This window comes from Camponotus vicinus, unplaced genomic scaffold, assembly GCF_025532165.1.
Source record: "Camponotus vicinus isolate PSW18456_S1 unplaced genomic scaffold, iyCamVici1.0 SCAF_4, whole genome shotgun sequence".
NCBI lineage: Eukaryota > Metazoa > Arthropoda > Insecta > Hymenoptera > Formicidae > Camponotus > Camponotus vicinus.
Genome location: NW_028141976.1, coordinates 10,398,174 through 10,412,550, shown reverse-complemented (window position 1 = coordinate 10,412,550; position 14,377 = coordinate 10,398,174). Strand labels below are relative to the sequence as shown.

The following is a 14,377-nucleotide window of genomic DNA, read 5'->3' as shown; positions in this document are numbered from 1 at the left end:
TTAGAAGGGAATATATTAAATTCTTACAATTTCATTAAATTTTAGAAGAAAAGTTATTATATATATGAGTTTTCTAAAATAGTTTTGCAGCAACAATATTTTTCATTAGCACCAATTTTTTGTCAGGAGATAAATGCGTGGAATTTTAGTTAAAATATAAAATAAAAAATAATTTACATACTATTCATCGTATATAATAGCGTATAAACATGCGTTTCGAGATGTTGATGGAGCATAAAAAGATATTTTTTTTTGTTCGTGGGGGCCATAGGTTGTCACGTTGATAGTATCTCGAGGTAGCACTAAGTTCGTTTTTGTTAACACATAAATACGAATACATATACAGACACGTACACACACATATATACCATATGCCTTTATATATAACATGCTCATATAAGTACTACGACAGAAGATACGAAGCGTGAAGTATCTCAGTGCACTTAAGGATGCTGTACCTAACGATCCTTCTTTTCCTTCTTATATTCATTTGCCTCTATTATTTTTGTGATTGTGCCAAACCAAAAAATTATCCACCTGGTAAGTATACAAAATAAGTCAATAATGATATAATTTTTCGAAAATCCGATGTCTTGAAGTGTTTAATCTGGATGATATTAACGTTAGTGCAATTGTGCTTTAATTTACATGATTTTAATTAATATGTCTATAGATTTATTGTACATTTTTCTACATTTTTCAACATAAAATAATAGATAGAATAATAGAGAAACGAGATTTATATTCACCATATATTTATAAAGCGTCCCTCATTTATGAATATATTAATCATACAGGTCCAACATGGCTACCAATGTTGGGATGTTTCCCGATATTTATGCGATTACGTTTAAAATTTGGATTCATCCATCTGGCTCTGCAAGAACTGGAAGGTAGGTATGGGCCAATATTAGGACTAAAACTCGGAAATCAAAGGATAGTAGTAATCTCGACGTACGATTTGGTGAAGAAAGCCATTCTCCGCGATGAGTTTAATGGCCGACCGGACGGATTCTTCTTCAGGGTACGAGCGTTTGGGAAGAGAAAAGGTATGTTATTTCAACAGAACTCAAAAAATTAATTCCCACTGTCTCAATTTGCATATAAAAGCTACTCACGCGCTCTTGACTTACGTAGAGAATGAGATTTTCGTATTTCTCATTGTCTGGCGCAGGTCTATTGTTCACCGATGGTGCCGCTTGGTCGCAGTGTCGTAAATTCACGATGCGACACCTGCGAGCGTTCGGTATAGGTCAGTCAGCTATGAAACAGCAATTGGTCTTCGAGGCTCAAGAGCTCGTTGATCATCTCCAGAAGATGAGCGAGCGCGGCGCGGTGCTGATGCAGACGGTATTTGACGTCGCAGTCCTTAATTCATTATGGTTTATGATTGCCGGGCACAGATTCGGCTACGAAGATGAAAGACTGCAACAAGCGCTCGAGGTCTCTCACGATGCCTTCAAGTAAGAGCGGATGAAAATCTCTCGCAGAGTTTAATAAAATAACATAAATGTATTATTTTTGATATTATGGGACATGAACTTGTTTTGATCACATAACATATGTATTATACTAATATTTGCACAGAAAAAAAATAAGTGTCAATTCAAAACTTATATACTTAAACTAACGCGTTCATTGTTTCATATATACGCAACAATTTATAATCTTCTTAGAAGAATTTAATAATTTTAAATTTTAACAATATTATAGTCTTATTTTAATATTGTAATCATCTCAAGAATATATAATTATTTAATTCTACTTTAAGAAAATTATAATCTTTGATTTAAAAATATTATTTTCTATCTAACATTGTTTCTTTTCCATTCAAGAAAATTAAATCTTAAATCATAAGAATATATTTTTCTTGATTGAACTATATAAACTGGCTTCATTCAAGTAAGCAATTATTCAAGCAATTATATTTTTCTTAAATTAACGCAATATAATCTCATTTCAAGATTTCCATGTTAAAACTAAATATATTTTCAAAACAAGAATGTCCTTTTTTTTGTGTGATAAGGTGTTCCTCGACGAATCCGACAAATTTCTAGAAGGTATTCTGGAGGTCATTCTAAGCAAAAAAGTTCAGTTTATAGATCAATTCGGTTCAGTTATAGATATAAAATTAGGGATATGAAGATTCAATTCTTGTCAATGACTATAAATTTTTGACAACGGCCCCTCTTTGTTTAAAGCACTAGTTTCCGTTAGATACGTAGTGTTTCACTCTAAATATTTATTTAGTAAACCAGAGGCCCGCCTACAATTAATTAATAGAAAAATTGAGGCCACCGATAGTATTCGTATTGAACTTATAATTAATTAAATTAATTGACAGTAGTCTGTTACAACGAGCAACATATTTACAAATGAACATTTTAATTAGAGAATAATATGCACGTAATAGAAATTATAAATATCTAGTATTTTTTGTCTGTGTTATAATGTTAATAAAATTGCCTGTTATCTCGATAACTGAGCCAAATTGACCTACAGTGTATCGGAATTTTTGTGCTCGGAATGAATTATAGAATACATTCTGGATCAATCGGATGTGTTTCGTATTCTAAAAGTTCCGCATTCTAGAAGTTTGTCGATTTCCTCACAAAGCACCTTGTATAATTTATTCTATTTAAATTTAAATTTCGAAATATATACTTACGAAGATTAATGGACATCCTGGGTGGAGTAATGTCGCAGATGCCCTTTTTACGTTTCATTATCCCAGAATTATCGGGATATAATGAACTGATGAGGATCCTCGAGAAACTATGGAGTTTTCTTGACGAAGAAATTAAGATGCACGAGAGCGAACCGCCCAACCAGCCGCGCGATCTTATTGACGCGTTTCTTTTTGAGATCTCGAATAAGAATGACGATGAAAATACTATTTTTGATCGTAAGTAATATCCTGATCTAGAAGAATAAAAATATCAATAAAGATTAGCCGATCGATTAATTTCAATTCCGCGGAATGAAGTTTCGCTTCAGGTATTTTCACAAGATTCCATATAAAAATAAATTCAAATTTAAATATGTAAATAAATAAATAATAAAAATTCCTATTTAAAAGATTATATAAGTAAATAAAAATAGAATTTAAAAATAACTGAGATTTTAGATATAAATCGATATATCGATATATCGCGATTGGATTAAATATTTAAATTGGATTAAAAATTTCTTTTCTGAATAAAAGTTTGATTTTTGTGATTGACGTGTATTTCACGTCCCCAGGTGAGAATTTATTGGTATTATGCCTTGATCTCTTCTTGGCCGGATCGAAAACGACCATCGATACATTAACGACTACGTTTCTCTTTCTGTCACTAAACCCTGAATGGTTGAAGATACTTCAAACTGAATTGGACAACGTCGTCGGTAGATCGAGAGCTCCTACTGAGGACGATTTGCCATTTTTACCGATGACAGAAGCTTTCTTAGCCGAGGTAATTGATTGATACGAAAAATTGATGAGATAAAAGATAAAATAGCTAATCATCATATACAAATAAAGAGAAAAATAACGGAGAAAATATATAAATACATCGATATTGGTTTTTTTATACGTTCTTGTGTGCTTGTAATCTTTTGCTACATATTGTTTATTATATTTTATATTTCACTTATATTTTATTTTATATTTTATATTTAACATATTTTATATTTAATATATTTTATATTTTATATATTGATATATATTGATATATACATATAATATAGGCACAAAGATATTTGATTTTGGCACCACTTGGCATACCTCACAAGACCTTAGAGGAAGTTTTCATAAACGAATATCGAATACCTAAGGTAATGAAGATCTCTTTTTTTTTGTTTATAAATATAATCAGTACAATCGTACACAATATGAATTATTATTTCTAATCTGATTCCTTGTTATTCATCTTCAAAATCAACTACGTACAATTTACTTAATTTTATATCATAAAATTAATTTCCTTGTTACCGATTTTCTTGTCGAGCTTACTATGTTGAATCGGATAAAAAAAAAAATTAATATTTATTACATTCGTACATATAACATCGAGTAATTTGATTAATACCGCGAGTTTAAGTATTAATTGCATTCTGTAAGAAAATTATCCTCTTTGCAGGACACGTTTGTGATTTTCGACTATTATAGCGCTCACAACGATAAAGCGTACTGGGACCAACCGGAAGTGTTTCGTCCGCAACGTTTTCTAGACGAACGGGGCCAATTTCGTCGCAACAACTACAGCTTACCTTTCGGCCTAGGTAAGTTTGAGGCGGCGCGAAATCGCGAGTATTTTCGCCATTGTCTCTCTGTCCCTATATCGCGCAAATTTCACGCTTTGCGATGAAGGTGCGCGTAAAAATAATCAACGCACCTCGCGCTTTCTCACAATTATTACTAATAATTGCGAGAACAATGAGGGTGATATTGTTTCGTGTTTCAAGGCAAGAGACGCTGTCCGGGTGAACAGCTAGCTCGTTCTTCATTGTTCATGTTCCTCACCAACGTCGTGCATCACTTCGACATGGAACTCCCGGCCGATCACGATAAACCAGAGCTGAGAGGCTACGACGGCTTCACCCTGTCGCCGAAGCCGTATTATCTTAAATTCACGAAAAGACCTCTCGAAGATCTCCGGGTGCCGGAGACGCAACGAGCCTGTTTTATACGCGATGACCATCCATTTGGACTTCGGCGAAGCGCGGGATCGGTTTCGTCGAACTCGTAAAACGAGACGTAAAAGTCAAACTTTCGCGCGCCGGTAAAACCAATAAACGTCACTTGCAAACATTGCGCCAGATCTGTAATAGCTACAAATGTTTTTGACAAACATTAGTTCACGCTGCACGTATAACACGTAAAATATACAATGTGTCAATTATAATGATTACTTTCGCTACAAATTATAATAGTAATGTAACAAAATATTATTGCAATATAATTGTTACATACACACGTGTTCTTTCACTTGCTACTATGCGATAGAATCAAATTTAACTAACTCGTATTTCTAATTTTTATTATAAAATAGAATACAAAGCCTACAAAAAAGGACATACATATATATTATAATATACATAAATACAAATCATATATATAAATCTGTAAATTTACGTAAGATCCAAAATATATCTTTTTATTGTCACTATAATTTCTAACAAAGCATTCAAAATTTAAACAAATTATTTGAAGTGGGAAATAATTTATTACTGTCTAATTAAAGCAAAAAATGCAATTTTTATATATATAAATTAAATCTCCTGAATTTTATAAATTAAATACATATAATTTATTTTATTTATTTGATTACCAACTATATATGTATGCTAATAATTGTATATAGTATATGATCAAAATGAATTTATCAAGTATACTATGATGTAACAACGATATATATAACATATATGTATTACAGGTTAAATTTATGAATGGAAATTATAAAAATTATAAAATTATAATTAATCAGAAATTTACTAATAACATTTACTTTGCTACATTCCATTTTATTGTTTTTATACAATAATATTAACATAACAGTGCTTACTGGATAATACATTTGGTTTAAAAAAAAGTTATTATTAATTATATAAATATATTTTTAAGAAAGATTTCTCGTTATTAATTGATGTTTTTAAAGTTAAAAGACTTAAAATTATGTGTGATTATAAGATAATAAGAACATTTTTATTAATTAAAAAAAAGCATGTCTTTTCCCTTTCAAATTATCGGTTATTGCTGTTAACATGAAGTATATGATTTTTCAAATATAAAACGATGAATATACTCGTTTCTCTCTCATTGCACTATGCTATACTGTAAAAAACACTTTATATGATATAAATTTAATTATAGAAAAATATTTTAATATTTGTTTATATAGTCTAAAATATTATAAATATAAAAGAAATCAATGAAAGGAAGGTGAGCGAGGAAAGAAAATCTATCTACTTTTTTTGTGGTAATTTTACAATTTTTTTTAAGATACTTTTTTAGAGAATGTGAATTCAAAGTTTCTATATATATATACACTTCAAAATATATAAATTAATTTTAATAATATCAATAAGATGGTCCCTATATTAAATATTTATTAATTATTAATAATTTATTTGGTTAATGAACGTAATCAATGTATGATAAAATTAAATATTAAAAGAAAAATATTCACACAAGACATAGCAAGCTTGTGTGCTTGTAATCTTTTGCTATATATTGTTTATTATATTTTTTCTAAAATCAATATTTTTGAAATGAATATAATACATTAACTTACATAAATCTTTTGACTTTCTTAAAATGTTATAACACACATACACACGCACTCTCAATCATTCGCGTCAGAGTTTCAATTAGAAATAACTTTTGAGATATTTTACAAGCACATGCACAGTTAAATTCGCAATCAGATAACAGGCATACTTCGATACTAAAGATATTGCAGAATGAGTATCGAATCAACAACAAGCATACTTTACACCATATAAGAGTATTAGATATACATACATACACACGCGCACATCTATGTTATATTATATATTATAATCGCATTAAATTACCTAACTTCACATACTCGCGTGCATACATATGTTATATAATATTGGTTATTATGCTTGAAATTTTATAATGAAACTATAAATAGATATAAATGGACTGTGGCAATCTTAGACATGCCATTAAAACCACTCGCAAATCGGAGCATTTGCACTTATAGTTAACACCATTAGGATCCAATTCATAAGACACGTTTCCATTTCTTTGTATATATATCTAACATAATGACGCTATTTTTTGGATACTCGTAAAGCAAGATTAGATAAGAACGTCCCTAAGAATTTGATCAGCCTAATATCCTGCAATTGCAACTGTATTCACAAATAGCAGTCTCTTATAGCGCACTATACTCCAACATGCTGTACACTGTTTATTTTTGTATATATATATATGTCTATTTAGCTTTGCCAAACTATGATTCCGATCAAAATCGATAATACGACTGCTGCTATCAGCACGAGAATACATTTCTTTTTACGCAATTTAGTTTGATAGATACTTGCTTGCCTCACTTGAGAAGCACCTTCGCTGACAGATACTTCAGTTCTTTCGACCGAAGCTTCTATAGAATCGATAACTTCTCCTTGATCATATACTAAAGCTCCAAGATCTTTAAATATTTGATTAATATCGCTAATATTACTCTGTGAAAAAGATAAATAACATAATTATTATATATTAAGATAAATAACATAATTTGCATGTATATTTTTGTGGTAATTGTAAAAAAATATTCACCTCCAACTGTCTTATGCTAGCTTCTTGTTCTTCCAACATTCGTAAATTCATTTGTTCCTGCAGTTGTTCCTGTTGTAGTTTTTGATGATCATTTGTATATGTTCTACTGTCTTGTAATTCTATGAGCGTCTCCTGTTTCTTTTCCCCGAATGGTGCAATACCCGCACTAGCCTTAGCCTTTCTGACCATTTCTTTTTCTTTCGAAGCAGCCAACCTTTGTACAGCCTAAGTTTACATAAATGATAATTATTAAAAGTGTAATACGAATAAAATACAATTAAAATGCACGTCAATATTTACTTGGAAAGAATTCAATGCGCTTGTAAATTCATCTTGCAGACGCTCTCTTTGCATCTTTCGCTGTCTTTGTTCTCCAGGACTCGTAGAGCCAGAGTTATTCGCTAATACAGCTAAATCTCGGAGATGGACACTAGTGTCCTTTGCCAATTGTTGTGTATAATGCTGTATCTGATGCCTGTAAGATAAAATTTCGTTAACTATTGATTTTGGTCTCCTTGTATTTTACAACTTACAGTTGATTCCTGAGTTCTTGAGAATCAGTGGAGCTGCCCAACTGATTGACCATCTTCTGCATGGAAGACACTGCGAAAGAATCATCAATGTAAATACCTCGTAATACAATTCTCAAATCAATTCTATTGTTTCGATATTCACCATTCTGTGATATCTTGAGTATCGAAGTACCAATAGTCTGGGACAGCTTGCCAAAATCTTGCTCTCGAGCAGGGCCACCATTGTGATACGAGGAGAATCCAGCATCCATTTCGACGTTATTAGCTAAATTATACATACACACAAATTTAATTGATAATACAATACACTGACATAATTGTATTAGTAAGTAATTTTTAATTTAAAGCAAGGTTCCAGAACATGATCGAGCATGACAGCACATGACCTACAGAAATTCCAATCAAGTCCTTTGCACAATGCTAGGCAACAGGCAATATAAATAAGGAATAGAAACTATTCACCAATAAATACGCGGAACAGAAAATATTCGCCAATAGGAGCAGAGAATAAATATTATTTCTGTTCTTATTGCCTGTTTCCTAGCATTGTGCAAGGAGCTTAAATTTTCTCACGCGAATGACTTTAAATGCAACTAACCAATTTTCTGCGAACGATAGTATCAGCTGATCCTCGATACTCGATGAAACTCTGGCGACGAATCTGATAAAACTCACATGAAATAGCAATACTTAATGAATGGCAATCGGAATCCTTTGTATCACCTGATATATAATGCTACTTGTCAACAAAACTACTAGTGACGACTGAGTGGGTCAATACGTTTGCGCGATGACTCACAAAATTGCCATACTAACGAGGAATTCCACCTCTCGATGCCTCACGCGCATATGTATGCGATATAATACACATATATATGCACTGCGCGATTCAAAGGATTCTTCCGAGATTGTTCCGTAATGATTTGAAATGCTGAAAAAAATTTCTCGCGTTGATCAATAACGCCGGGATGGATCTTGAACGAACCTCGTCGCCGCAAACGTATCGAATTTATAGGTTCCTAGTTTCGAGTTTCAGCAACAGAATGGACGGGATCTTCGTGGAAGTAAATTTATCAATTTAACATCGCACACATATGATTTCAACCGGTATTTATGATTTTTTTTTCGTTTTTTTTATCGGACAGTCCACTTGGCGCTAGCATTTCATTGACCAATCAGAATAGGGGAACTTATCTTGCAAAGTAGATTACATCCCAGAGAGAGAAAGAGAATAAGAACAAGAACGAAAGTGAGAGATAGACTTTATAATTATATCGCTCTCTCTTTTTCCTATAATCTTCTATTAAACTATGGATGTGGGAGTTTTCATCATATTTATGTATCATGCGCACACACTCACATAATAAATATGTAAAATATTGACTGAATATAATATACAAAAATTTCGAGCGGTCACAAAAATCTTTTTCTATACGATAATATTTTATATTACTTTTTTCTATTTTTTTTAAAGTCAATTTAATACAGCTGATGTATAGATTACGGAGATAAAAGATATATAAATACAATTAGTTCATCAAATAATTAAATTTAAAATCGTCTGAATTGCTTTTTAAATCTCTCGTAATGATAATCATCCGTCGCCTTTTCTCCATTGTCTTTTCGTTTGCCGCGAATATCCTCTTTAATAGAGCTTTTTTTCTTGTCGTCCGATTCTTGTTGCGACTTCTGGAAATCCGAATCTTCTATGTTAACTGAAATTAAAATTATAAATAATTTGTGTCTTTTCTGAAACAATTGTTTGTTAGATGAATAGAAATTCACGTACATCTATTGTGCTGTACAAAATTTACAGCCATATTAGTAGGAACAAACTGCGACGGTCCATCTTTCTTTCTGTGTCTGTCCCAAAGTAATTTTAATTTTGCCTCCTCTGTAGCTTCAATATTACGGATTTTAGCCCTGAAAGTTATTGTATTTTTAAAAATAATTGTAATAAAACTTATAATTTTAAAATTATATTTAAATAATAAAAATATATATTTAAATGCTCTCTCTCTCTCTCTTTTCTCTCTATAATATAAATAAACCTGTTGAAGAAATTTCCTTTCTAGAAAAAATAACTTAAGTGACAAAATAACATACATATGTAAGTTTTAAGGTAATTTTTAAAATTTTATTATTTAATATTTCGTGATATACAAACAATTTTATTCTAATAAATTCTGTAAGTATGTATTATCAAAACATTTTCTGTTTTAATTATCTGAAAGCTATGAAGAATTTTTGATTTTTATGCTAATGTTAATTCTATTGTTATTGTTTCCATTGTTTATGTTATTGTTTTAGATTTTTCAAGAGAATTTTTATCCTAAATATTCACTATTGTCAACTTTTCATCGAGTCTAAATTATGAAAAAATACTTACTCTATACCAAGATCAACTTCTGGAATGCCAGAAAGCATTTGATTTGAAAGCATTTCTTCGCTACGATTAGCAGAACTTTGTCTTAAATGTCCTGGTACTGCACGTAATGCTGCTTCTTCAGGAGAGCAATATGATCCTTTTTCATTATATGTACTATTTGCCATATCATCATTATTTTTACTTTTCCTTTTTGATAATTCCTCTTCTATATATTTAACCCTAAAAACAGTATTTATATTAGCTTGTAATACATCTATATAAATTCTCTTTCAATACTATCAATATATAATAAAAATAAATCTATATACATTTCTTCATCTTCATCGCGTTTATTAGTCTCTGCATTAAATTGTGTTCCAATGCCAGTTTCATACGCATCATTTGGCCTGTGTTTTGTATTTTTTAACACAGCCATATTTACCATTCCACCAGTTTTCATATTGAAAGGATCAGACTAAATTAACATAAACTTGTTATTAATTTTTATATCACAATTTTTCACATGTTTTATGTTTTAATTTCACTATGTATGCATATATACCGTTATAACATCAGATGCACCATTTTCTCCAAGAGCTAAACCAACAACATTGATACCTGCTGGTCTTTCACGTAGCTTTTGGATAATTTTCATCTCTTCGACTTTCTCTCTGAAATAAATCTTCCTCTTTATAATCAGAATAATTTCTATTCTATTGATATTTAATTAATATAATATAGGAAATGTGTGTGTGTGTGTGTGTGTGTGTTGTATATACCTGACAGATACTTTTTCACCCTCGCTGTCATTGTCATCTGACAGAACTTCACGTTTCCTTAGTGATTTTCTTTTCTTCTTCTTAAACTGAATATTATGGGACTCCTCGTCATTGTTATCCATGTTTTCTCAAGTCAAAATTAACATTGAGAAATTTATGTGTTGTTATTTATTTTTCGTATAAGCACATTCACTTTAAACAGAGAGAAGAATGAGAGGTGTCATGGCCCGCTTTTAGGTGATCCCTGAAAGCGATACGCCCTCTGTGAACCTTAAAAACGTGCACCTAAACTACGAAGCCAAGGTGCACGAATGTTCTCAGAGGGTAACATATAAGGTGCACAATTTTTGGTTCTATTCCGTGCTATGTGCACAAAATGTCGGTAGCACCAGTGCTGTATAGCAAGGTATGCTTACGTATATCAAATAAATTAATATAAATGAGAAATGACGAATTTGCGATCCTCTCACACTCTCTCTCTCTCTCTCTCTATATATATATATATATATATATAATTTTTTTTTTGATATATGAATTTGCAATGAGCAGCGACATATTTTTTCTTAAGAACAATTATATGTTTTTTTTACATTAACTGATTCCTCTTATTATTCTATGCATAAAATTATTAAAGTAAAATAATCGAAAAATGAACATTTTATCGGATATTTTATAATTTATATAAAATTATGTCAACTTAAAGAATCAAATATCTCGTTAACTGTTCAATTTTTGACTATACTATCTTTATAACTTTTTACACGGAATATTGCGAAGAATCGATTTATATAAAAAAATTAGGATGGTTCCATTAAAAAATATGAAGATAATCTTGAAATTTCTAAAACGCTTCCACTTACGAAAATAATATTACTAGCATATCATGGTCCTTTTAATCGTACAATTTTCGTAATTACAATTTTTTCATATCTGTAAAAATAGCGTAGATATTTCAAGTGAGCAAAGTTTTATATACATATATCTGTGTGTGTGTGTGTGGGTGTGTGTGTGGGTGTGTGTGTGCGCGCGCGCGCGCGTGTATAGCGTATACGGGAGTTATGTGAGCAAGCGAGAAGGTAATAAGAGAGAGCGAAATGGCAATAAGAGCGAACGAGATAGCAATAGCACGAGCAACGAAGCTTGGATATAGAGTCTTTCTTGCAGCCTGGCATACTATTTCTCTCTCGCTCGCTCCTATTACTATCTCGCTCGCTTCTGTTATTGTTTCACTCGCTCTTACGTACTCATATACTGTCATGCTCATCTCGTTATCAAATCTGCCGCTGGCAAGCGGCCGATGACAAATTATGACAAATAAATAAGTTAATTATTTTAAGATATATTTATAAGGGTATAGAAGTAATTTTAATGGAATAATGAAAATTTTGCGATTAAAATAACAAACACGGTATCAATCGGATAAACGTAGTTAAATATATAATCAAAATTTTTATTATCAGACCAATTAAAAATTATCCGATTTACGTCGTGTTTGATATCATTTTAATCGCAAAAATCTCAATAATTCATTAAAATTACTTTCAAATGGATAAAATAAAAATTAGGAGTTTCAGTTTTTATTTTATAAGATGTTTACATTCGCGAGGAAGCCGAGTCCGCTTATCTTTACGACCTGTCAAGTGCGAGAGCGACAGCGAAACCGCGAGTCGAGAGCGAGCGAGATGACCTATCATCAAAGAATTCCGAAGTCTCTTACAATCGGCTTCTTCACTTCCTCTATCCATTCGCAATTTACGAGATTATAAAGTAAAAACTGAAACTTTTATTTTTTATTTTATCGATATGAAAGTAATTTTAATGAATTATTGAGATTTTTGCGATTAAAATGATATCAAACACGACGTAAATCGGATAATTTTTAATTAGTCTGATAATAAACATTTTGATTATATATATTTAAATACATTTATCCGATTGATACCGTGTTTGATGTTATTTTAATCGCAAAATTTTTATTATTCCATTAAAATTACTCGCATACCCTTATAAATATATCTTAAAATGATTAACTTATTTATTTGTCACAATTTGTCATCGCTTGCCAGCGGCAGGCTTGATAACGAGATGAACATGACAGTATATGAGTACGTAAGAGCGAGTGAAACAATAACAGAAGCGAGCGAGATAGTAATAGGAGCGAGCGAGATAGTAATAGGAGCGAGCAAGATAGAAATAGCACGAGCAACGAGGACTCGAGCTCGAGAATCGGATTTTTCTTGCGCGCTATTATTTTCCTCTCGCTCGCTCCTATTACTGTCTCGCTCGCTCCTATTATTGTCTCGCTCGTTCTTGTTGCTGTTTCGCTCGCTCTCGATTCTTGGGTCCGCTTATCATTCCGGGCTATCTATCACGACTGCCAAGTGTGACAGAGAAAGCAAGACCATGAGTAGAGAGCGAGCGAGATGACCTATCATCAAAGAGTTCCGAAGTCTCTTACAATCGGTTTCTTCGCTTCCTCTATCCATTCGCAATTCACGAAAATGTAAACATCTTATAAAATAAAAATTGAAACTTTTATTTTTAATTTCATCGGTTTGAAAGTAATTTTAATGAATTAAAGAGATTTTTGCGATTAAAATGATATCAAACACGACGTAAATCGGGTAATTTTTAATTAGTCTGATAATAAAAATTTTATAATTATATTTAACTAAATTTATGCGATTTATATCGTGTTTGATATTATTTTAATCTCAAAATTCTCATTATTCCATTAAAATTACTTTCAAATGAATAAAAAATGCATTTAATTTTTTGACATATATTCGTGAATATTATAAATGAAGTCTCGTGTAAGAAGCTTCGGAATCTGCGACATCGGAAATTTTTTCATTATTTATAATAATATACGACTTTAAATTGCCATAAAATAAAAACTAAAGCTTTGATATTTTATTTGATCTTTTTGATTAAAAGGGATTAATGAAATTTTTGAAATTGAAAATTATTCTAATAAAATATTGGATTTAATGTGATTTCAATCGTAAAAATCAAATTAATTCTAAAGTTATGTTCAGTAAGATAAATTAAGTAAAGTACAATGCAACATTTTATACAATGTAGTCTTATTTTCAAAATTATAGTTTAAATTAGACACTATTAATTTATTAAAATAAAATTATAATTATGAGAAATTAAGAGTTTTATTATATACATGTACACATTGATTTTTACGATTGAAATCATATTAAACCCAATATTTTATTAGAATAATTTTCAATTTTAAAAATTTCATTAATCCCTTTTAATCAAAAAGATCAAATAAAATATCAAAGCTTTAGTTTTTATTTTATGGCAATTTAAAGTCGTGTATTATTATAAATAATGAAAAAATTCCCGATGTCGCAGATTCCGAAGTTTCTTACACGAGACTTCATTTATAATA

General features: G+C 30.8%; 3 protein-coding genes across 5 annotated transcripts; 1 reads left to right on the top strand and 2 right to left on the bottom strand.

The window, feature by feature from the left end:
• The first annotated feature begins 417 nt into the window (after positions 1-417).
• LOC145969947 (methyl farnesoate epoxidase) lies at positions 418-5,217 on the top strand. Its single transcript, XM_083096285.1, has 8 exons — positions 418-540; positions 798-1,049; positions 1,175-1,463; positions 2,673-2,905; positions 3,244-3,455; positions 3,730-3,816; positions 4,122-4,263; positions 4,447-5,217. The coding sequence occupies exons 1-8, from the start codon at positions 450-452 to the stop codon at positions 4,728-4,730; spliced, it is 1,590 nt and encodes a 529-aa protein (XP_082952411.1). The 5' UTR covers positions 418-449; the 3' UTR covers positions 4,731-5,217.
• Positions 5,218-6,144: 927 nt separating this feature from the next.
• Syx7 (syntaxin 7) lies at positions 6,145-8,966 on the bottom strand. Of its 3 annotated transcripts, none has more exons than XM_083096288.1 (6): positions 8,810-8,966; positions 7,967-8,089; positions 7,825-7,894; positions 7,592-7,766; positions 7,292-7,516; positions 6,145-7,197 (listed from the first exon to the last, which is right to left on the bottom strand). In XM_083096288.1, the coding sequence occupies exons 2-6, from the start codon at positions 8,073-8,075 to the stop codon at positions 6,952-6,954; spliced, it is 825 nt and encodes a 274-aa protein (XP_082952414.1). In that variant the 5' UTR covers positions 8,076-8,089; positions 8,810-8,966; the 3' UTR covers positions 6,145-6,951. The 3 variants fall into 3 exon arrangements, with proteins under 3 accessions (XP_082952414.1, XP_082952413.1, XP_082952415.1); XM_083096287.1 differs by lacking the exon at positions 8,810-8,966 and adding an exon at positions 8,423-8,803; XM_083096289.1 differs by lacking the exon at positions 8,810-8,966 and adding an exon at positions 8,500-8,803.
• Positions 8,967-9,179: 213 nt separating this feature from the next.
• Positions 9,180-11,211, bottom strand: LOC145969948 (splicing factor C9orf78). The gene is made up of 6 exons (XM_083096286.1): positions 10,972-11,211; positions 10,755-10,863; positions 10,522-10,667; positions 10,214-10,432; positions 9,614-9,747; positions 9,180-9,539 (listed from the first exon to the last, which is right to left on the bottom strand). The coding sequence occupies exons 1-6, from the start codon at positions 11,091-11,093 to the stop codon at positions 9,376-9,378; spliced, it is 894 nt and encodes a 297-aa protein (XP_082952412.1). The 5' UTR covers positions 11,094-11,211; the 3' UTR covers positions 9,180-9,375.
• Positions 11,212-14,377: the final 3,166 nt, after the last annotated feature.